This window comes from Haemorhous mexicanus, chromosome Z (genome assembly GCF_027477595.1).
Source record: "Haemorhous mexicanus isolate bHaeMex1 chromosome Z, bHaeMex1.pri, whole genome shotgun sequence".
Classification (NCBI taxonomy): Eukaryota; Metazoa; Chordata; class Aves; order Passeriformes; family Fringillidae; genus Haemorhous; species Haemorhous mexicanus.
The window spans coordinates 37,305,071-37,326,842 of record NC_082381.1 but is presented as its reverse complement, the minus strand read 5'-3'; the positions used below and the strand labels follow the sequence as shown (position 1 = coordinate 37,326,842).

At 37.6% G+C, this 21,772-nt stretch overlaps 2 protein-coding genes across 3 annotated transcripts in view; one reads left to right on the top strand and one right to left on the bottom strand.

Moving 5' to 3' along the window:
- The window catches only part of PTGR1 (prostaglandin reductase 1), a 43,563-nt gene that overhangs the window by 20,318 nt on the left and 1,473 nt on the right, over positions 1-21,772 (bottom strand). The window lies entirely within an intron of this gene.
- Positions 77-21,253, top strand: SMC2 (structural maintenance of chromosomes 2). 2 transcript variants are annotated; one of them, XM_059836432.1, is made up of 25 exons: positions 77-245; positions 850-1,109; positions 1,988-2,137; positions 2,747-2,869; positions 3,815-3,853; positions 4,036-4,146; positions 4,287-4,331; positions 4,773-5,006; positions 5,604-5,753; positions 6,431-6,664; positions 7,509-7,668; positions 9,566-9,683; positions 10,345-10,483; positions 10,734-10,853; positions 11,163-11,367; positions 11,924-12,059; positions 13,048-13,172; positions 13,980-14,173; positions 14,403-14,546; positions 14,789-14,983; positions 16,102-16,302; positions 17,078-17,194; positions 18,511-18,671; positions 19,881-20,028; positions 20,900-21,253. In XM_059836432.1, the coding sequence occupies exons 2-25, from the start codon at positions 942-944 to the stop codon at positions 21,056-21,058; spliced, it is 3,576 nt and encodes a 1,191-aa protein (XP_059692415.1). In that variant the 5' UTR covers positions 77-245; positions 850-941; the 3' UTR covers positions 21,059-21,253. The 2 variants fall into 2 exon arrangements, with proteins under 2 accessions (XP_059692415.1, XP_059692416.1); XM_059836433.1 differs by having other exon boundaries at positions 82-237.

Sequence of the window (21,772 nt, the reverse complement as noted above, 5' to 3'; positions counted from 1 at the left end):
CGGCCCAGCACCGCCCCTCTCCCGCCGGGGAGGGCGGGCCGGGCTGAGGGCGCGGGGAGGCCGCCATCAGGCACCGCCCCTAACGGCTCCGACTCTCGGCGCCAAAATTTGATCCTGGCGGGCAGCTAGGAGCGGCGCCGGACGGGGGTGACCGAGTGAGGCACTGGCATCGAGGAGCTGCGCCGGACAGGGGTGAACGAGTGAGGCACTGGCATCGAGGAGCTGCGCCGGACAGGGGTGAACGAGTGAGGCATTGGCATCGGGGAGCGGCTCTAGTCGGGGGTGGGCGAGTGAGGCACCGGGACCGGGGAGGGAAGCAGGGCTGCCCACCGCCCATTCGGCATCAGAGCCGGCAGGGAGGGCTCGCTGGAGCAGGGTCACTGGCGGGGGCAGCGCGATGAAGGCGGCAGGGTTGAGGATGGGGCTCTGATAGGTCCTTGTTCGCGTGTCTCAGAGCCGAGGCTGCCGCTTGCCTGCGATTTGCCCCTGGCGGGCGGTGTGAGTGAGAAGGTACAGCAATTCTGCGAGCGGGAAGGGGAGGCTTTGCCGTGTTCTCGAACGCCCGGGGCTTTTCTTCCCCTTCGCTTGCGGCCAGCTTTGCGGCAAACCGTGGTTTTGCCGTGAGTCTATGCTCAAGTGTCGTGATAAACTTTGTGAAAAGTCAAGTCCCTTAGAAATGCTGAAGTACAGATGGGATACTGCCTGGACTTGTGGTCTACTTGGATTTTTTCGTTTATAAATGTATGGTGTTTTTGTTGTAAAAGGTATGCGGTTTTTTTCCATTTTCTCGGATCTAGTTGTTTGTTTGGCGGTATGACTCATTTGGTTATTCTTTTTTCTTTACTCTAGGTAAAGTGTAGGATATAGGATTATAATTCGGATACCTTTCTCAGTGCTTCTCAGAGGAATACTTTGCCTGGTGCCTTAGGAACATTGAGAAGATGTACATTAAGTCAATTGTTCTCGAAGGTTTTAAATCCTATGCTCAGAGAACAGAAATTAATGACTTTGACTCGTTATTCAATGCCATTACTGGCTTGAATGGTAGTGGCAAATCCAATATCTTGGACTCCATCTGTTTCGTGCTGGGAATCAGCAATCTGTCACAGGTAAAGAGATGGGACATTTAAGAAAAACCTTTCTTCTGTTAGCAACTTTTCATGTTGCTCTAGTGAGTAACCTTCCGTGGAAGACCTGAAGTGGTGCTTCTTTGAAAAAAATAGTTTGAATTTTTCATTGCATGAATCTGGGTATCTGTCATTGTTGCTCAATCTTTCATTAAGGCTGAGTTATAACTTTATCCGCCTACCACAAAGTATGTGGCTTAAAACAATAGGCTAAAACTAACCACTTAAGAGCTAACAACTTCAAGCCAAAAGTCCTTTTTGCATCTAAAGGCACTAATTTACTGATTTGTAATAAATGTTTTCAGTACTGGATTGGGTCTTAAAATCTGGCTACCTGGTTCATCAGAAAAAAATTTAAAAAGTGGTTTTCATGCAATGCCTGCTATTTAAGAGATAATGTATCTTTATTTTCCTAAAAAAGTGTGTGCTTTGACATCAGTTTTAATCTCTGTCTGAAGGTGATTTTTAAATTTGCTTTCTTTCCCATCCCTACCTTCCCCCAGTTGTAGACAAAGCCAGCAGGCCTCCAAGGAACGCTTTCTGAATCATTTCCCTGTGAACTAAAAATAAATGCTTGTTAAATAAATTTACTGTCAGCTGGCTTTTTTTACAGATGTATTCAGTGTTTGTCAGGAGCCTTATGCAGAAACAGTTTATCTGGATAAGTAAAACTAGACTGGCGCACAGTGTTTGTGGTTTTACAGTGATAGCACCTTGCAGCTCCAATGTGTCAGTTGACATGAATTCATAAATATGCAGCTAGATCTTTGGTTATTTTGTTAATTTCTCCAAAACCTACAATAGTACAGTTAAAATTTCAATTTCTTTCAAAAAAGTGTTTATCTGTTCCCTGGATTTAGGTGCGAGCTGCCAACTTGCACGATCTAGTTTATAAGGGAGGGCAAGCTGGAATTACAAAGGCAACTGTGTCCATTAACTTTGATAATACAAACAAGAGTCAAAGTCCATTGGGATTTGAAGCTAATGATGAGATCACTGTGACTAGGCAGGTGAGTCTTTAATATCTGTATTTTTTTCATTACCTATGTACATTTTTACCATGCTCATGAGTGGTCAAGGAAAATAACAGTCCCTGAATTTTTAAAGTCCCTGAGTTTCTGCAGTAGAGACAAGGCTTCTGTGTTGCTTCTATAGTGACGTTAGTCACACAAACTGTAAGAGTAGATCCAGTGTACTAGCTAGAAGTGTTCATAAATCAAGTTAAAATTTTCCATCTTGTGGCTTTTTCTGCTTTCATATCTTTCCTCTTAATATCTGAACTCTGTGTTAAATTTGGTCTCCAAGAACAAAGGAACCTTTATTGTTCTGGTGAAGATGTTGGGGTTTTGGTTTTTGATTATTTTTGGATTGTTTGGGGTTTTTTTTGAAGTAGAGTTTTTGGAAAGTTTCTTGACACTATTGTCCTCAATGACTAATCTTTCTTATAATTTAGTTAAATATTTTAAATGTCAAACAAGCTCTGTTTTGATGTTCTGCACAGTTTGCACATACATATGTATGCAAAGATATAACAGGTGTGATTTCCTCAGATTTTTTTATTCTTTATTACAGTTTATATTCTCACAACACCAAGCAGTTTTTTTGTTTTCATTCTCTAGGTTGCTGTTGGAGGTAGAAGTAAGTATCTTATCAATGGTGTGAATGCTGCCAACAGTCGTGTGCAGGATCTCTTCTGTTCTGTTGGACTCAATGTCAATAATCCTCACTTCCTCATTATGCAGGTATTGTGTACATCTTTATAAAATACAGAAAAAGTAGGACTTGCACTAAATTTAAGACAGGGGAGATAGTGGGAAAACACTTAATTTCCTAATTAGAGAGGCATCTTATCAAGAAGAAATGAAGTCTGTTAAGTTGTTACTATTTATAGTACAGCATAGTTTGACTCTAAAGCACATCTTTTATCACAAGACCTCATGTGGCCCTCATGTTAGCAAAACTTTTCCAAAATATTTTCCCATTTTATTTTCTATTTTTTCTCTCCTTAACAGATAGGTATTGCTTTTATAAATATTATAAAATGGCAGATTTTATTTGCTATTATTTGTGCTCTGTGTTAGACAGTGTCTTGAAAAAAGTTGAGATATGTACCTTCTGATGTCACAATTATCAAAAGAAGGCTGACAAATTGCGAAGACTGTAAGGGACTAGGCAAATTCCTGAAATATTTGCAAGGAATAATAAAACAAAGCAGGATTTATTGTTTCAAATATAACTATCCCAAGTGGATGGCAAAGGTGGGAACAGTTTTGTACATACACTCTTTCTCCCTGTTATGTATGAGCTACCTCACCCATAAAGCTCATTTATAATTAGGAGCTTATTCAACCTACTAAGACTCTAGGAAAAATATTTGCATTACTCCTTTAGGATGTAATCAGGACTGTGGAGGATTAGCCTAAGATACAATGTAAGGGCCATTTCAAGTCTATTACCTGAAAGAGTGACTTATTTAAACTTTGAAGAGCAAAACAATTGCGTAAACTAGATTATTGTTGTAGCAAATAAAAATTTTAAAGTGCTTGAACTTATAATACAATGTATAAAAGTGAGTGGGGGTTTGGGGTTTTGGTTTCTTTTTACTACTTCATGGTACACATGAGGTTCTTTGGTTTCTTTTTACTACTTCATGGTACACTGATCTTGTTTTATCTTTCTGTCACTAGGGACAAATTACCAAAGTTCTAAATATGAAGCCACCAGAGGTAGGAAAGTTGTGAGAGTGTTTTTGTCTGAAGTTTTACTGAACTGATGTGACTGATAAGAATCTATATGTTGGGAGGGTGACAACAAAAATAAAGGTTGGAGGGAAATGAGATGTTCAGCTTAATTGAACCAATCTAATGTAAGAAGAAACATCAAAGTTTTTTGCATTGCTTTATTTTAGATTTTATCTATGATTGAGGAAGCAGCTGGAACGAGGATGTATGAGAACAAGAAAAAAGCTGTCCAGAAAACCATAGAGAAGAAGGAAAACAAACTGGACAACATTCAAAAGGTACTACATGTTGTAAAGTAGACTTTCATTCATGTTTGTTAAAGATAACTGAACAACTAGTTCAATGTTGACTTGTACAGTGTGTTTAAATTTTAGAGTTCAGTAAAATCAGAATATAAATCTTCTGTTGTATGTTTCAGGTCTTAAATGAGGAGCTCAGTCCATCTTTAGTGAAACTGAAAGAGGTATGGAGAAATTAGAAGGGTGGTAAGGTAGGTCCTTCAAGTACCGAAAAAATACTTTCACAACTACCCTGAACCAGTAAATTTTGGCTAAAACAAGTAAAGGAAAAAATTTTGTCATATTTCTAGATACAGAGAATATATTTTAGACTTCCAGTAAATCCAAGAGAGCGATGCAGGGAGAAGAAAGAAAACAAGAGAATTAGATAAAAATAGATTTTAAAGTGTCTTAGTTCTTAAAAAAACTAAGTCAAGCGGTATTTCTGGTGTGCCATCAATTATATGAATGTTGTTTTAACTGAGAATAACATTAAGGATCCATCCACTTACTTACAAATACTGATATTTAGAGGTGCTTAAAAGATTTCTGTAGTAGTCTTTTGTAACTCTGTTTTTCCATCAAAATTTAGAGGCTTTGTTTGTTTGGTTTTTTTTTTTGCCCAGGAACGAGCATCCTATCTAGAATACCAAAAATTAGTACGAGAAATAGAACATTTAAGCCGGTTTTGTGTAGCTTATCAGTTTGTTCTGGCTGAAGAAACAAAGGTATCCTCTGCTGATATGTTAAAGGAAATGCAGTCTAATATAGTGAAGTATCAGGAATCAAGGGCTGAAATCGAACAGAAGGTAAAACAACTTAATGAAGATATAGCGGAGATGGAAAAGGAAAAGGATAAGGTAAATGAAAACAGAGTTGTGCTCCTCTGAATACCTGAGGCACAGGGAGAAATAATTTTAAGATACTTGAATTATTTTTATAGATAATATACTGTTGAATTTTTATCTTCTTCTGATATGTTGCTTAGGTTATGTGGTTATGCTTAGGTTAATCGGTTTTATCTAGGAGACATCCATTTAAAGGGGTTTGTTTTTTTGGGTTGTTTTTTTTTTTGTCTGAAATGCAAATGAAAAATAACTGAAGTGTAAAAAACTGTTTGACTTCATGTTTTTACTCTGTGCATTCAATATTAAGTTTTGCCAGAGGCTTTTTTCTCCCTTTTTGTTGATGTCTCAAAAGAAATGCAAGCAAAGTTCTGTTTGACCAAAGTCAGTATTGACTTTGATTTTGGGAGCAGTAAATTCAATGAGAAACAGGATGGCCCATAGAGTCTTTTGATGTCTAAATCCACCTTGTGTGCAGGGACAGTGTCCCATCTTATGGAGTGATGTGGGTCTTCAACAGTACCTTCTTGTTTGGTTGGATTTCAGAGATGAGACATGAATACTGCATTTGTTTCCCAGGCTAAATTAAATTCCCTTCATTACTGGTTGTAGGAAGCTGGTTGTAAACTCCGTGAACTAGAAGCTGCTCTTTCAGCACATCAAAGAGTTAATACAAAAGTACGAAGTGCTCTTGATCTCCAGAAGCAAAACTTAAAAGGTGAAGAGGCTAAGTACAATGAATTGGTAACACGTATGCAGAAGGTAAGATATTAATATACAATTTTCTTTACATACTAAATTAATTCAGATTGTGGAAACAGCTGTTTTTTCTTTCCTGTTATGATATGAAGAATCTTGTGATTGGCAAGAATTATATTAAGAAAGTAGAGACAAATGTTAAGGGCTTTGTTTAATTTGTTCAGCATAGGTAGTAGGTTCCCTATAGAAAAAGACATGATGCAAATACAAATAAAGTGCAACTCCTCACGGCTCCAAATTTTCTCTTAAGTTCAGCAGAGGTCTCTGTAGCTTCACACTATTATGCTCTCTGGACATATGTTACTCTTAAAATTGAATGAGGAATTTCTGCCTTGCATATTTTTGACAATCAATAGTTTCTTATGCAGGAGGATAATTTTTTAGATATTGGGAAGAGCAAGATAATTCTAGTTTTTGGGAGAATTACTTTCTTTCATCTCTCTGTAAATATTCAGTATACTCATGGGACAAGTAACACATTTGAAAACACGCAAAGACATATTGCAAGTTCACAAGTTCACAAAATCTGACAAAGGGTCATAGAAATGTAGTTGATGAAACTACTTGTTGCTCCTTATTTAAACAATATGAATTTCAAGGTAATAGACTCAGGTTCTCTTCTTTTTTTTTTTTTCTTTTTTTTCTTTTTTTTTTTTTTTTTATTCTTTGTTTTGCTGAAGGATTCTAAAGCATTAGAGTCAAAGGAGGAAGAAGTAAAGAATCTAGAGAAAAAACTAAATGTTTCACTGGAAGAAAGTGAAAAAGATGCACAGGCTTTAGCTGCAGCACAACAGCATTTTAATGCTGTATCTGCTGGCCTATCCAGCAATAAGGATGGCGAAGAAGCTACTCTTTCAGGACAGATGATGACCTGCAAAAATGAAATTAGCCAAGCACAAACAGAGGCTAAACAGGTAAGAAAAAAACCTCTGCCTGTCTCAGACCTGCCTTCATACTTTTGAAAATTGTCTGAAAGCCAATTGACACATGCTTGAAGGATAAATGAAAAGAGGTGCACAATATCTATGCAAGATATTTTACATTTTGTCATATGCATTAAACTAACTTTTTGATAAAATATAAACAAAATATCATTGCACAGGAAAATCCTGTAGCATTGCTGTGAGGGAGTATTACAAACTGGCATCTGAGGTATAAAGTAGAATTCGCTGTACTGAAATGATCAATAGAATTGAATAGGAAAAAATTAGGACTGTTGTCCATAATAAACAGTCAAAGATATTTCAACAGTTAAACTTAATGGAATCAAAATAAAGATGCCTGTCATTGTGAAATGGACGGTTTAGAAAAAAATATTTTTTCCTTAGTTAAATTGTATGCTCATCACATCACTGAAAGAGCCGATGCTTGTTTTATCTTAAGACAGAAGACCTCTGCTGGGGTAGTTCTGATAGTGGAGTTTAAATTTCCAAAGTTAACTTTCCTTGTCTCACTTCTGGAGAAATTCATCTCTGTAGAGTAACAAGAACAGCTATATCCCATCTTAAATTATTTTTTTTCCTTCTCAGAGTTTATTCATGTTCTAATATGTTACTACAGTTAAATACAAGATCTGTGGTTTTGTTTCCAAATAACCTGTGCCATTATTTTCAAAAGCCATGGCTGGTTTTTGTCATATCTGCAACCAGCGGAAAACTTCATAAATTACATGGACAGATTGATAGTGCAAATGTTTTAAATTTGCACCTGCAAGATTGTCTTTGAAGATCTGGTTTCACATTTGCTTACTCATTATAGGCTCAAATGAAATTGAATTATGCACAAAAAGAATTAAAGGCAAAAGAAGCTGAAGTTAAAAAGATGGATGAAGGCTACAAGAAAGACCGAAATGCATTGGAAGCTGTCGAAAAAATGAAAATAACTCTAGAGAAGCAAATAAAGGAGCTGAACTATTCAGGTCTGGTGAACTATTCAGACTTCTGATGCATAATTCTGGGGCAATCTGCAAAGGAGTATAGAATTGTCATGAGTTGACCCTGACTCAATGCCAGGTGTTTGCCAAATGTGTTCTATCGCACCCCTTCTCAACTAGACAGAGGAGACAGTACACTGCAAAAGTTCATGTGTTGAGATAAGCACAGGGTGTGATCCACTTGACAATTACTGTCATGGGCAAAATAGACTTGACTCAGGGAGATCAATTTAACTTAATTTCTAAAGCTCTATTTTACTTCTGATTTTCTGTACCTTCTCTCCACAAGTGATGCAGGGGGATAGGGAATGGGGGCTGCAGTCAGTTCCTCACACGTTGTCTCTGCCACTCCTTCCTCCTTAGGGTCAGGACTCACACCCTTCCTCTGCTCCACCATGGGGTTTTTCACAAGGGAGGCAGTCCTCCTTGAACTTCTCCTGTGTGAATCCTTCTCATGGCCTGCAGTTCTTCACAAACTGCTCCAGCAAGGGTCCCTTTCATGAGGTGCAGTCCTTCCGGAGCAGGCTACTCCAGTGTTGGGTCCCCTTGGGGGTCACACATCCTGCCAGCAAACCTGCTCCAGCATGGGCTCATCTGTCCATGGGTCTGCAGGTTCTGACAGGACCCTGCTCCAGTCTTGGTTTCCACCGGCTACGGGTGGATATCTGCTACACTGTGGACCTCCATGGTCCATTTTGCTACCTCAGCATGGTTTGCACCACAGGCTGCAGGAGAATCTCAGTTCCAGTGCTTGGAGCACCTCCTCCCTGTCCTTCACTGGCTTTGATGCCTGCAGGACTGTTCCTCTCACATATTGTCACTCCTCCTTCTGGCCACTGCAGAGAGGTTTGCCTTTTTTCCCCTTTCATAATATGTTATCCCAGAGGCTTCACTACCATTAGTGATGGTCTTGGCCTTGGCTAGTAGCAGCTCTGTCTTGGAGCTGGAGGATGCAGAAATGAATGAAAACAATAGAATTTATGCTCTGCTTCCCATCAGGAATTAGGAGGCAGTGTTCAGCCACTTCTTGTGAAGTAGGACCTCAGTCTGCTGTTTTGGAAGGCTGTTTTGGAAGATAAAGGCCTTAATAATGGATGTTTCCCTTCCCTCATCCTTTCTCTTAGCTTTTACTGATGAGATTACCTTGATAATAGCATAAAATATCCATTGGACGCCGTATCCTGTCTATGTCCCTTCCCAACCTGTCACCTACTCACAACCTACTGGCTTTTGGAAGAGGGACTGGAGGGACAGCCTTGGTGCTGTGCCAGTATTCTTAGCAGTAGCCAAAACTGTGTTACATCTATGCTTTCTCAGTAGAAACACTATGAACAGCACTGTGAGGGCTGCTGTTGGGTATCTCACCCAGCCCCAGTGCAGGAGGGAAATGAAAAATCAAGTGCACTGCTTTCATGCATAAATTCCTCTGATGTAAGCTCTGCAAACTCAAACTTTCAGAGATAGCATCTTAAAATAATTTGATTATATCAGCTCTGGACTGACCATTTTGAAGTTTGATGGCACAATTAAATTCCAGCTAAAATTAAGATAGTAAAAGAGACCAACACCCCCATTGCTTCCTAGTTTTCTATACCTAAAACACTTCTTAGACTTTGTTTGTTATGCCAGGTAACATTTGCTTCAGACACTACTGTTAGCTGATATTCCAGATCAACCTTTAGGGAAGAATATTTCTCTTTAAACTTTCTCTTTGCATGTTTGGTGTCATGATGGTATTAATTTATTTAGTCTGAAAATTTACAAAGAATTTTTAAAAATCTTCTCTACATATATGTAGATAAGCAGTGTAGGATACTAATTTTTAAGCTAATATATTTCTCTGCTCTGGTTATATCTCTACTGCTTGTGTTCAACTCTGAAGAAGAAAAAGAAGAAGCCCTCCTAGCAAAAAAGAAGGCATTGATTTCTGATATCAGCCGGCTAAGAGAACGAAGTGAAAATTTAATGGCAAAATTTCCTCATCTACAATTTACATACAAGTAAGATCTCAGTGTGATCCTGAAAGACTCTTGAAAGGACTTTTGGGGGCATTTTACCACATAATTCTACCATTCTGCTGTCTTTTTCTTGCTGCCAGTGAATAATGACTGTCTTACCCATGCTGAAAATGGGGGGAAAGTCAGGAAATGTTATAATCTTATCTAAGTCACTAGAATTTAGAAGTTTTGTCTGATGGCATTTCCAAGTCATAAGTTCAGTAGCTAAAGCCATGGAATCCAAAGGTCTAAACTAGGAAATATGAAATCATTGTTTTCAGCCTGTGGACACCAGTAGACTTGCTCTTTGGAGGTCGACTCCAGTCAAATATCTGTATCCCCAGGTTTAATTTTTTGTGTAATGGGCTGAACATACTCCTATAGCTGTGGAAATAACAGAGCCCATTGGAAAAATCCATTGAAAAAATATGGAAATAAAACAGGAATTCCATTCTTTTAATGGCTGTGTAACTGACTCTTTATTGTCAATCCTCTTCCTGTGGAGTATTTAATTTAACAATTTTTTCATGGGGTTCTTTTTCTGATAGAATTTAGAATTGCTTATGGGAAAGCCCATTATCCTGGGTTTTAAATATAATTTTTTTAAGGATGTGTGAGAGAAAAACAAACATGATTCATAGTCATAATTTATATTTATTTTAAGACATCCAGAAAAAAATTGGAATCCAAACCATGTGAAAGGCCCTGTTGTGTCTCTTTTCACTGTGAAAGATCTATCCAATGCCAAAGCCCTGGAAGCGGTTGCTGGAGGCAAACTCTATAACATTATTGTGGACACAGAAGTAAGTTTATTTCATTACTACAGAACTCTAAATTTTGAGATGTGGTCATATGATTTGGGGTTGGCAAGCAAGTGCCTTGTTGTTACTGAATGCTTGAGAGGGGTTTGGACCCAGGTGCATGTTTTAGTTGGGTCAAGAAAGTCATGCATAGTTGTTGGCAACAATGTGTTCTTCTCCCAATGTATTATTGCCTTTCTTTACAAAATCACCTGTGTACTCAGGTATGCTTTGTAACTATTTTTCATTTGAGGTTACTGGCAAAAAGCTTTTAGAGAAGGGTGAACTAAAGCATCGATACACCATCATTCCCTTAAACAAAATTTCAGCCAGGACTGTTCAAGAAGACATAGTCAAGCTGGCCCAAAGCTTGGTATGTAAATGAATACACTCTTTACAATATATTGCTTCTGTCCCATTTCAATTTTATTTCTGTGCTAAAATCTTGAGATTCTTAATGGTTATTATAATAAGAATTTGTACAGAGTTTGAGGAGATATTGATTTTGTTTTCCTTTGTATCCTTTCAATTTTGTGAGGTTTAAATGGATATTAATTATTCCACTTGTAACTGAAAAATGTGATTATACTTTTGGAAGAGTTATTATCAACAAAAGACAGAAATCAAATTTGAGACTTATTATAACTTAAGGCATACTAATTGCATTTTGTGTGATTTCTAGGCTGGGCATGCTAACTTGCATTTAGCCCTTTCTCTAATTGGATATGAATCTGAACTGCAGAAAGCAATGGAATTTGTATTTGGAACAACACTGGTCTGTAATAACATGGATAATGCTAAGAAAGTGACCTTCGACAAAAGGATAATGACGAGAAGTGTTACTCTTGATGGAGATGTGTTTGATCCCCAAGGAACTCTGCATGGAGGCAATTGCTTGTTCTATTAATATAATACTAACAATATTGTGTGTCTGTTGATATGTTTACTGCTCTTGCACATTTTTTCTAAAAATTAACAGTAACCTTTTTGTTTAGATACATACTGGGAATAATACATTTGAGGTAAAGTTGTCTTGAGCTGAAATAATATTAATTATTTTAAGAAAAAATTAATGACAACCTTCACATAAAGTAATTTAGATTTTAAATATTTAAATCTTATTAGACTGTATAATCCTCTTGGAAGCAAAAGTGCTTTTTTGAAGTAATTCATTATTGGTTTGTGACAATTTCATAAATTATGGAAAGTTAGCTATTTGAATAAGACCACACACGTGTAGTTTTCAAAGACTGCAGTACCATGTTCTGTGATAGAGGAGGCAGTCTTTCTCTTCTAGCTTTAGCCTAGCTGTCTTCTCTGTTTCTCAATTAAAATAAATCATTAACCTGCTTCATTATTAATGTTTAGAATTTGCAGTTACCAGTGGTGAATCCACTGGTTTAATTTCAATAAGCCTGGCTTTTTAATTTTTTCGTTGGACAGGTGCATCCTCACAGGCTGCACCGATATTGTCTAAACTTCAAGAAGTGAAAGATGTTGAAATAGAACTCCAGAAAAAGGAATCTGAACTTGCAGCTGTAGAGAATGAGTTGGCAAGCTTGAAGAAGGTTGCTGAAAGGTAAAGTTTGCACTATACTGTATAATTTCTCTTAATGTGACTGTGTAAACGTAATGTAACAAGTTGTTTTGGGAGGCCATAGGCCTTTTGAGAATGTAATATGCAAAAAGTAATTCCCTTCCTCCCTCTCCTCCCAATATAATTAGTAAGTTCAGTAATCAAAAAGCAAATTCAGTTTTTAAATAACACATGCAAAACCTCTTTGCTTTGGATAATACAGGAGGGGAAAAAAGAGTACACATTGGTATTTAATTGAAATTGGTTGAATTTTCATGAAGTCCACTAAAGAATGGATCTAATCTAGACATATTTTTAACACCTGTACAGAATTCCAATTTGTAGTCAGTTTTATTTTTCTCACAAGGAGATAAAAAGATGTTAAAAAGGACTATCTGAGGGATTTCTGTAAGCATTTAAATTAAATAATATTAAGTATATTTGGTTTTTAGCTACTCACTTACTGAATACTATATTAAAAGATGCAACAGGAAAATATATTTAGTCAGTTTTACAAAAATACCATATGGAGGTAGTGTTGCATAACATGATACCTACCACCTGGATTTATTTTTTCAAACTGTTTTGAGCTGCAGTAGACTTCCAGAGATATTGCTGAGAAGGAAGGAACTTTTGCTTCAAGATATCTTTTCTACAGTTCTTCACCGTAATATCTGTAATGCTGCCAGCTGGGAAAAAGTGATGTCTGAATTGTTGCCAAAATTCCACGAGTTGCATTTGTTTTAATAGGTCAGATCAGGGCTAAACAGCAAGAGCAACGTATGTAATAATTAACATGCCTATAAACCTCACAATTATTATTAAAGCAGTTATATCAAATTTTCATTCATTTAAGCTTATTTGCCCTGTTGCCATCACTGTATCTCACATGAGAAATGGAATATAGATATTCATCTAATTACCACAGCTTTGAAAGTGAGATGCTAGGTAACCTTCCATATAGCAGTGTGTGTCACTACTGTCTCAAAAGGTATCGGCAGCTGAAGCAGCAATGGGAGATGAAGTCTGAGGAAGCAGAGCTGATGCACAAGAAGCTTTGTCAAAGTGCTTACCACAAACAAGAGGAAGAGCTGATTGCCCTGAAGGAAACCATTGGTGACAAATATGTTCTTACTCTTTTACCTGAAAACTAATTGTTGAGAATGAGATGGATATCAGGCTGTTTGAGTAACACATTCTTTATTTAAGAAAGAAGTACTTTTAACTTTAAAAATACTAGCTTTATATTGTAGAACATGTAACAAATACAGAATCATAGTATACTTACACAGAGGTGATTCACTTAAAGGTGGCCATTCTCTTATAGTAAAGGTTATACTCTCACTGAATGTTTTTTATATACTTTGTAATATAGGAAAATACATCTTTGCAGGGAAGTCCAAAATTGATTTAATCCCATATTTGAGTAATGTTTGCTCTTTTCAAGCCATCTGTATTTAAGGTTAGTAATATAGTTTGCATAACAAGAAAGCATTGGAAAGAAATAGTGTTTTGTATAGCTAAGGAGAGGCAAAATTGCACAAAATGTAGCAGCAAGTAAAACATCTTAAAAAAGGACAGAAGTGATACATATCTAGACGTAGTATTCTAGGGATGAGATGGTATCTTGTTAGGTAGCTGTCTGATTACTTTTTGGTCCTGTAATTTGACATTCTTCCCTCAGTCAAAAAAAAAAAAAAGGCCATCTTTTCACAATGGCTGTTTGGTCCGCTATCAATAACTGATAGCAGCAGCACACTGTCTTTGACATATCTGATTATCATTGACATATCTGATTATTCAGACTTCAGCAACTAGTGAGTGTTCAACCACTTTTTTAGAGATTAATTTCAGCTAGCGTTTAGGATGTAAATTTAAAGATGACAACAGTGCTCAATCTCAGTACTCTACTTCTTGATTCAGCATCTTGTGAAGAGACATTAAAAAAAACTGAAGAGAGCAAAACGAAGGCAGAAAAAAAATACAAGGAATTAGAGAATAAAATTAAAAATGCAGAAGCAGAGTGTCTAAAAGAGCGAAAAAATGCGGAGCAGAATCTACACAATGCCAAGAAAAAGGCAGACACTTCAAGCAAAAAAATAAAAGACATGCAGCAGGTAAAACTTCACTTCTGTTGGTAGTTCTCTCCATGTTAAAAATGCAAATATCAGAAAGTTTGATTCTCCTGAGGTTTTAATACTCTCAGTTTTGGGACTTAATATCTTACTGTGTAGTCACTGACTGTAGCATTTACTACATCAAACTGAATCTTAATTCTTTCCATCCAGCTGAATCTTAATTCTTTGCATTGAAGTATAACTAATAAATTAGAAAATATCTCTCTAGGAAGTCAAAGCTTTAGTTCTGGAACTTGAAGAGCTGAAACAAGAGCAGGCCTCCTATAAACAACAGATAACAGCTGCAGAGGAAGCAATCAAATCCTACCAGAATCAAGTTGACACTCTGGTGGCTGAAGTGGCTAAAACAGAGGTAAAAGTGAATAAATACTGTGTTTCATTATCCATTTTGATGTTACTCTGTGTGATCCTCTGAACCTCATATTATGTGTATTTTTTTCTGCAGATTTGCTTACTATACTCAGCCTAGGTAGTTATTTTTTGCTTCACTTTCACATGTGATTTTTTTTTTTATCCTTGCTGTGTCAGTTCTAATAAGGCTTTAATGCCAGCTTTAAAAGAGGCCAGTAAATGTCTGCTGATTTGCTTTTTCAGGAATCTGTAGAGAGAGCACAGAAGGAGCTTGCCGAGCAAAAGAAACTAATTTCATTACATGATAATGCAATTAAAGACAAATCTGCAGAGATGATAAAATACAGTGAACAAAATAATGAATTACAGCTTAAGATTAAAGAATCAGAACACAGCATCTCCAAATGTCAACAAGAAGCTGATGATGCTGCTGCCAAGGTATTTCAAAATTGTGCTCTTCTTCACATCTTGTGACCAAGAATGGTTATTCCCTAGCCACATGCAAAGGAAATAGCCTTTTTCCTTTAAGCACTGTCATATTTGCAGCTCTCAATGTAAAATTTTTATCTGAGGAATAGGGAGTGGAAATTGTACATTGTAAAAGAGCTAATCTGTATGGAGTAACAACATAGATCACAGTGAGAAAGTGATCAGTAAGAACATTCTGACTGTATGGAGGCACAGGGCCAGCTACAGCCCCATGGAGAAATACTTAGAGATTAAGAATATGCTAAGTCATAGGAATTGAACCAGAAGTCTTCACTCCAGTCCTCCAGGCCTGTTTATCTTTCTGTGGCCCCATAGGCTAGTTTCCCTAACCCTTGCAATTGGTCAGTTTCCAAGCCCCCCTAACACTATAAAAGGGGCTGTCTTGGCCCATTCTGTTAGAAGAGCTGCATTCAGACCCTTCGTGAATCCCTCGGAATAAACCATCATGGAACACTCCGATGCCTGCCTTCCATCTCTCTCTCGTCGGCTTTCAGGAAAGCCATGACCAGCCAAAGCCCCTGGCAAACTAAAGAGCTGAAACCATAAAAGAGCTGATATCACTAAGAGCTGACAATCACTGAGCTTGCTAAGGTGGCCACAGCTGTGCAGTGGTTCAGGCTAGGGCACTCAGCCCCCAGAGGGCTGAGATATCTGGCCTTAATGCTGCTTGCCTGGGGCACTGACCCCACGGGGAATCAGCTATCCGGCTAAGAGGCTAGCCCCTGAGGCTCTTTTTTACATCTGACTGTCTGGACAAATTAGATAACTACTTAAAGAAGGTAGTTCCATGATGAAGGTGACATTGGTAGAGTTCAGATGTACAAAAAAGTGCTTCAAGTTAGTAAGATGTACATGAAAGCAACCTTAAATCCTTCGCTTGTCCACAGTGAAGAAAATCACAAAAAGCATTATAAAGAAATCTACCTGTGCTACACTGGGGTAGAAGAATTAATGTGGTAATTTCAGAATGTAGGTGGGGGGGTTTTTTGGGTTTTTATTTGTTTTAATTTTTATTTCGCATTTGAGAACCATGAAGAAAAAGCTTCAACATAACTTTTTATTTAAAGGTGGCCAAAATGCTGAAAGAATACAAATGGATACATTCAGACAAGCCACTCTTTGGCCAGCCAAACACAGCCTATGATTTCAAAAGTTGCAACCCTAAAGAAGCAAGTCAGAGGCTGCAGAAATTGCAGGAGCGTAAAGAGAAGTTGGGAAGGAATGTGAACACGAAAGCCATAAGCATGCTTTCTGAGGCAGAGGAAAGGGTAAACGTTCTATGCTTTAATCTATAAAAATTGGACAGGCTGGTCATATGGTGTATATACAATATATACAGATATATATAATGTAGCTTTATGTTTTCATGTGCTTTCTTTGTCAATATACCAAAAATAAAACTAAGCCTTTTCCTGTATTTTTCATACTAATCTTACATCTTCGAACTATTCATTTCCACACCAGGTTTTTAGATTCTCATAAGGTAAAAAATACTCTTTTATTCCTTTCTACCACAGATCATCCTAAGTTGAAGCCTGAGCAAGCCTTGTGGCATCCATTAGATAATTTGAGAACTATATACTGAATTAAAAGTTGCAAAAATATATTCATCTTCAAGCACGACAGCTTGATGGTGTAGCAAGGTTGTCTTGAATTAATCTGTACCTTCAGGCTAATCCAGGATTGTCTGAAAACTGCCCACTGATTTTATCCTTCAACTTTTCTAGTACTTTTCCTCCTGTCAGCCTCGAGGACTATCCTTTCTTCTGTGCAAAAGCAAATGAAGCATGATTAACTTGGAAGTGCAACTTTCAGAGCAATGTCCTTCCCCCTTGCTGATTGTTGAAAATTCTGATGCTTTAATTTGCAAATAATCCCAAAACTTACATCCCTCATGCAGCTAAATGAATGCACTGGATTTTAATCTTGTGGTTAATGACTATTTCATAGCTACACAATGATACAGTGAAGCTGTAAGATTAGCACATAGTGCATTTGAGCACAACATTCATTGAAATCAATCTTTTCTTCTCCTTGCACCAGTACAATGACTTAACAGAGAAAAAAAAAGTTGTAGAGAATGACAAGCAAAGAATTCTTGAAGTTATTGAAGAGCTTGACCGGAAGAAAAAACAAGCTTTAGAGGTTGCTTGGAAAAAGGTATGACGCTTGAAATTTATCTTCATGTTTTAGTAGAGGATCAGATTTAACTTTGATTACTGTTTTGCATATTTCCTTGGGGAAAAAAAAGTCTGTTTTCAGAGCTAATATCCCTGACCTATATTTAAAAATAATCACTTTATTTCTCCTGTTTATTCCCACTTTTGAGAATAAGACATGAATTCTCTGAGAATTGTAAAGGTCCGGTCAGAGCTGCAAAACTACTTTCTCATTCCCTTTTAATATGCCTTAACCTTCATAAAATGTCCACAAACATTTCATGAAGGTTAAGGCATATTAAAATACAGCTGGGTTTTATTTTTGTTGGTTTTTTTTCTTTTCCTAAACCAATATTTTACCAGAGTAAAAATTTCCTGTTGTTATATTGCCCTCTTCAGTGCAGGGCTGTGGGCCTGGGTTACTGCTCCTTTTACTGTCAGGACACATAATATTGGGGTAGAGCAATGTCTGATTTATGTTTCTGTTTACCTAGGGACTCTGCCTTTTTACCAGGTCTCTCATATAATGAATTATAAGAAAAGTATAAAATTATGCCTTTCTAGATGGAAATCTTTTGACACTTTCATTTCTGCTGTACCAACAGGTCTTGTGTTTTTTGGCCTTTGAGAAAACTGATTTTAATCAAGGTTAAATTGCACATAGATGAAATATCTGTTTAATTATTAATTATCCTGCCTCTACTTAGGATATCACTGACAAAATGGTACCATTTCATTGTAAAAACGGTGTTTGACAGAAATTATTGAGCTGTAATGCAAAAGCATCATTCATGGTGGAAGTGTGTTTTCTGATAACTCCTAAACCTAGGAAATTTTAATCTGCATTTACAAAGTTGCATCCTATCCCATACCTGGATATTGGTTAAGTAAACCTGTGAAGAAAAAGAGTGGGGAGGACACCACCATGTATCTCTTACACGGTGCTTGTACTTTTAGTAGTCCATTAACTGGGAGAAATTGCAATTTGCCGGTTAATAAATCTGAGTTAAGGCATAACCATTTCCCTGGCTGATAGCAAAAAGAAGCCTTCCAATACATCTTCCATTAGATCCTTCTAAAATGCTTAGTATGAGGTGTCATATATCCTTTGGTGTTGCTTCTTTTTCGGTACAGAAAAAGTAAAAGCTAATGTTTTCTCACTGTCCTGTGAGACATGTATGTGACTTGGGAAGTCACTGGGAAAGTGTTGAACTGGGAAAGATGTCTCGAGTGTTGTGCTACTCAGCACCAAGTTCTTCACTCTTTGTGCTCTTGATCCAAAGCACATTTATACATCTTTTGTGGTCTGACTTCTAGGTGAATGAAGACTTTGGTTCCATTTTCTCAACACTCCTACCTGGAGCCAGAGCTATGCTATCAGCCTCTAAAACTGGCAATGCCTTTGTTGGTATGGAGTTCAGAGTTGCCTTAGGAAACACCTGGAAGGAAAACTTAACAGAACTTAGTGGAGGACAAAGGTCGGTGAATTCATTTGTTTTCCATTGTCATTGTGTATGTAATTGATATGTATAAGTAATTAAAAGTTCTGAAAAGCAAAAACTTAACCTTTTCCTTGTCAAGTCAGGGACTCTGCTTCCTTCCAAATGGACTCAATATTGGAAGCACTATTAATACATTTTGACTTAGAACAATGCTTTACTTAGTAAAAGATAACAAACAGGATTTTACTCTTGTCACAAAGAAGTGGCAAAAAAACCAACTGAATGGTGAGAAAACCACATTAAACTCTAGGTAGTACTGACATAATGTTGAATTAAATGCTCCTCTCCTTGAGCTGTAACCACAAAAATCTAAAATCTACATAGGCAAGTGTTTCCCTGGTATAAAGGTAGTGTCATGGCAGCAGTTTTCTTCTCCAGTGTCTAAGGCTACTGTGTAGGGCTTCTTTGCAACTTCTGAGGAAAAAAGATCTTTACACACTGAAAAGCAGAAACAGAATTTGGGAAGAGGTGAGACAGAGATATAGAACTTTCTAAGGACAGAATACTTGAAGAACCAGATGCGGAAAAACATAATTGCAAAACTCAGAACTGGAAATCAAACAACAGTGTAATTTTAAATATTGGCACACAACTAACATGATCTTCCAATAAGAAGGAGTAATATTTGCTGTTTCTGACAGAGACTTCATGTTTTGAAATGAGGAAACTATAATTTCATCTCTTCAGAACCATAGCAATAAAGTGCTTTTGAGGGACTATTTTAGAATCATAGAATCATTTAGGCTGGACAATCTGTTAAGATCATCAAGTTCAACCATTAACTTAACTGCCAGGTCCACCATTAAACCATGTCGTTAAACCCCACATCTGCATGTCTTCTAAATCTCTCCATGAGTGCTGACTCAAGCACTTCTGTGGGCAACCCATTCAAATGCATGATAACCATTTCAGTGAAGAAATTTTTCCTGATATCATTTCCTCTTGGCCTGTCTCATTACCTGGGAGAGGAGGCCAATCCCCACCTGGTCACACCCTCCTTTCTGTAGACAGCTGTAAGGTCCTTCCTGGGCCCCCTTCTCTGCAGGCTAAACAACACCAGTACCTGCTCCTCACCAGACTTGTGATCCAGACCCTTTACCACCCTCATTGCCTCTCAGCAATTGTTTTCAAAAGCCAGAGCTCTTCAAACAAGACTAAATCATAATTTTCTTGTCTCCATACTAGATCGCTGGTGGCGTTATCCTTGATATTAGCCATGCTCCTCCTCAGGCCTGCCCCAGTTTATATCTTGGATGAAGTGGATGCAGCCCTTGATCTCTCTCATACCCAGAATATTGGTCAGATGCTTCAAACCCATTTCAGACACTCCCAGGTATGATCTTGAAATTATTGTGGGAATAGAACGGTTTGGGTTGGAAGGGGCCTTAAAGACCATCTAGGTAATCCTCTGCCACACGCAGGCACACCTTCCACCAAATTGCTCAGAGTTCCAGCCATTATTTCCAAAGGCAGTCTGGCACTGAGGACTCTGAGCTGTTTACTTCTTTTATTCTATGGATGTGTGTTAGATTTCTGCGTTGTTTCAGCTGACAGCTAGACTGACATGGCAGGTGGTGAAACTTGAATGTTACTGCTGCACTGGTTAAAATGGAGCAATAGGGAGGAGTATCTGTAATACGCTCAATTTCAAGCATGACAACATCCTGAGTTCTTTTTTCCCAGAGATTTTTAACTTGAGGTTAAAGATATTTCATGTTGACACTATTAAAATAAGTCAGGCACTACTGGAAATGATCTCTGTATTGTGACCTGTACATGAAAAAAAGGCAGTACCCATCTCTGTTTGATGTAAGGACTTGACCATTCCAAATTATGAGAGTGAGGAGGGGAACCAGTATTGCAAAATTATTTGAGTAGTATCTTTTGACTAGGTAAGATCCTACATTCCTTCATAATTAGTGGCAGTTATTTCCATGTTTTCTTTCACCACGAACAGACATCCTGCATTGTGAACTGGATCCCAGGCCAGGTGCTGGGATATGGACAGAAGTGTCCATTAGCTGCAGAAAAAGTGGGTTTACACCGTCCTGTGTAGCACATTCTGTTGAGCCTTGGTTAGTCATAGAATATTTTTAAAAGATTATTACTGAGGTATTTAGCCAAATGAAGTCCTCTCTTTGGAAACCTTTTCTAGTGTTGTTTGGATAGCAACATTAATTTTAAGTGTTTCTGGTTTGTTTTAGTTTATTGTGGTGTCCTTGAAGGATGGAATGTTCAACAATGCAAATGTCCTCTACAAGACCAAGTTTGTGGATGGTGTATCCACTATTGCAAGATTCAGTCAGACTCAAACCAAAAAAACGAATCTGCCTGCAAGAAACATGCGAAAAATAAATTTGTGAATGTGAATGGTGAGCTGGGAAGAATTGGTCTTCTACATATGCAGTAGCAAATCACATGTTCCCTGTTGCTTCTTAATGTTTTTATAATGTTTTTAAATGTATTAGTTCATATCTGCATCTTACTAAGAACTGAAATTCATTGGAAATAGTCTGTAACAGCCTTTTCTTTTAAGTAAACTGGACAATTTTAATGTTTACTGTGTACTGTAATTCCTTTCATTCCTCTGTAACATTTACACATAAATGTATATAAGTAGTAGCTTTGTAAAGTTGAAGTAGTAACTTTGTAAACTTCCTTTAGATGAGGAAAAACTGATTCAATTACCAGTGTTCTATTCGGAGGACTTATTGCAAGTGTAGTAAGAGTCTTCCTCGCCTGACGTGGTTGAGTCAGGGACAGATGAAATGACTCCTTGGCTCAGAGGAGATCCTTTATTAAGAGCTAGCATCCTTTTATAACCAGGATCGCTAAGGTAAACCAGACTGGTCTCAAAGTGAAAACCTTTCACACTATTGGTGAACTACGAATAGCACACTCTGAAGGTACATATCTATAATCAATATGAACAGAAAGAGAGATAATAGTTGTTTTCATTCTTCCTCTCTAAGTTTCCCAGGCCTGAAGCCTGGGAGAATTCTCTTTGACTGAACTGAGAATCTCCATAATTCCCGCTTTTTATATAAAGAGGGAGCTGGCATTTGTACTCCTCTACA

What these genes read in the sequence shown, in the direction of transcription:
- SMC2 (XM_059836432.1), top strand. Translation starts at nt 942, where the DNA reads ATGTACATTAAGTCAATTGTTCTCGAAGGTTTTAAATCCTATGCTCAG. An exon ending in CTCACTTCCTCATTATGCAG is followed by an intron (nt 2,870 to 3,814) that starts GTATTGTGTACA and finishes TTCTGTCACTAG; the next exon opens with GGACAAATTACCAAAGTTCT. An exon ending in CCCATTTCAGACACTCCCAG is followed by an intron (nt 20,029 to 20,899) that starts GTATGATCTTGA and finishes GGTTTGTTTTAG; the next exon opens with TTTATTGTGGTGTCCTTGAA.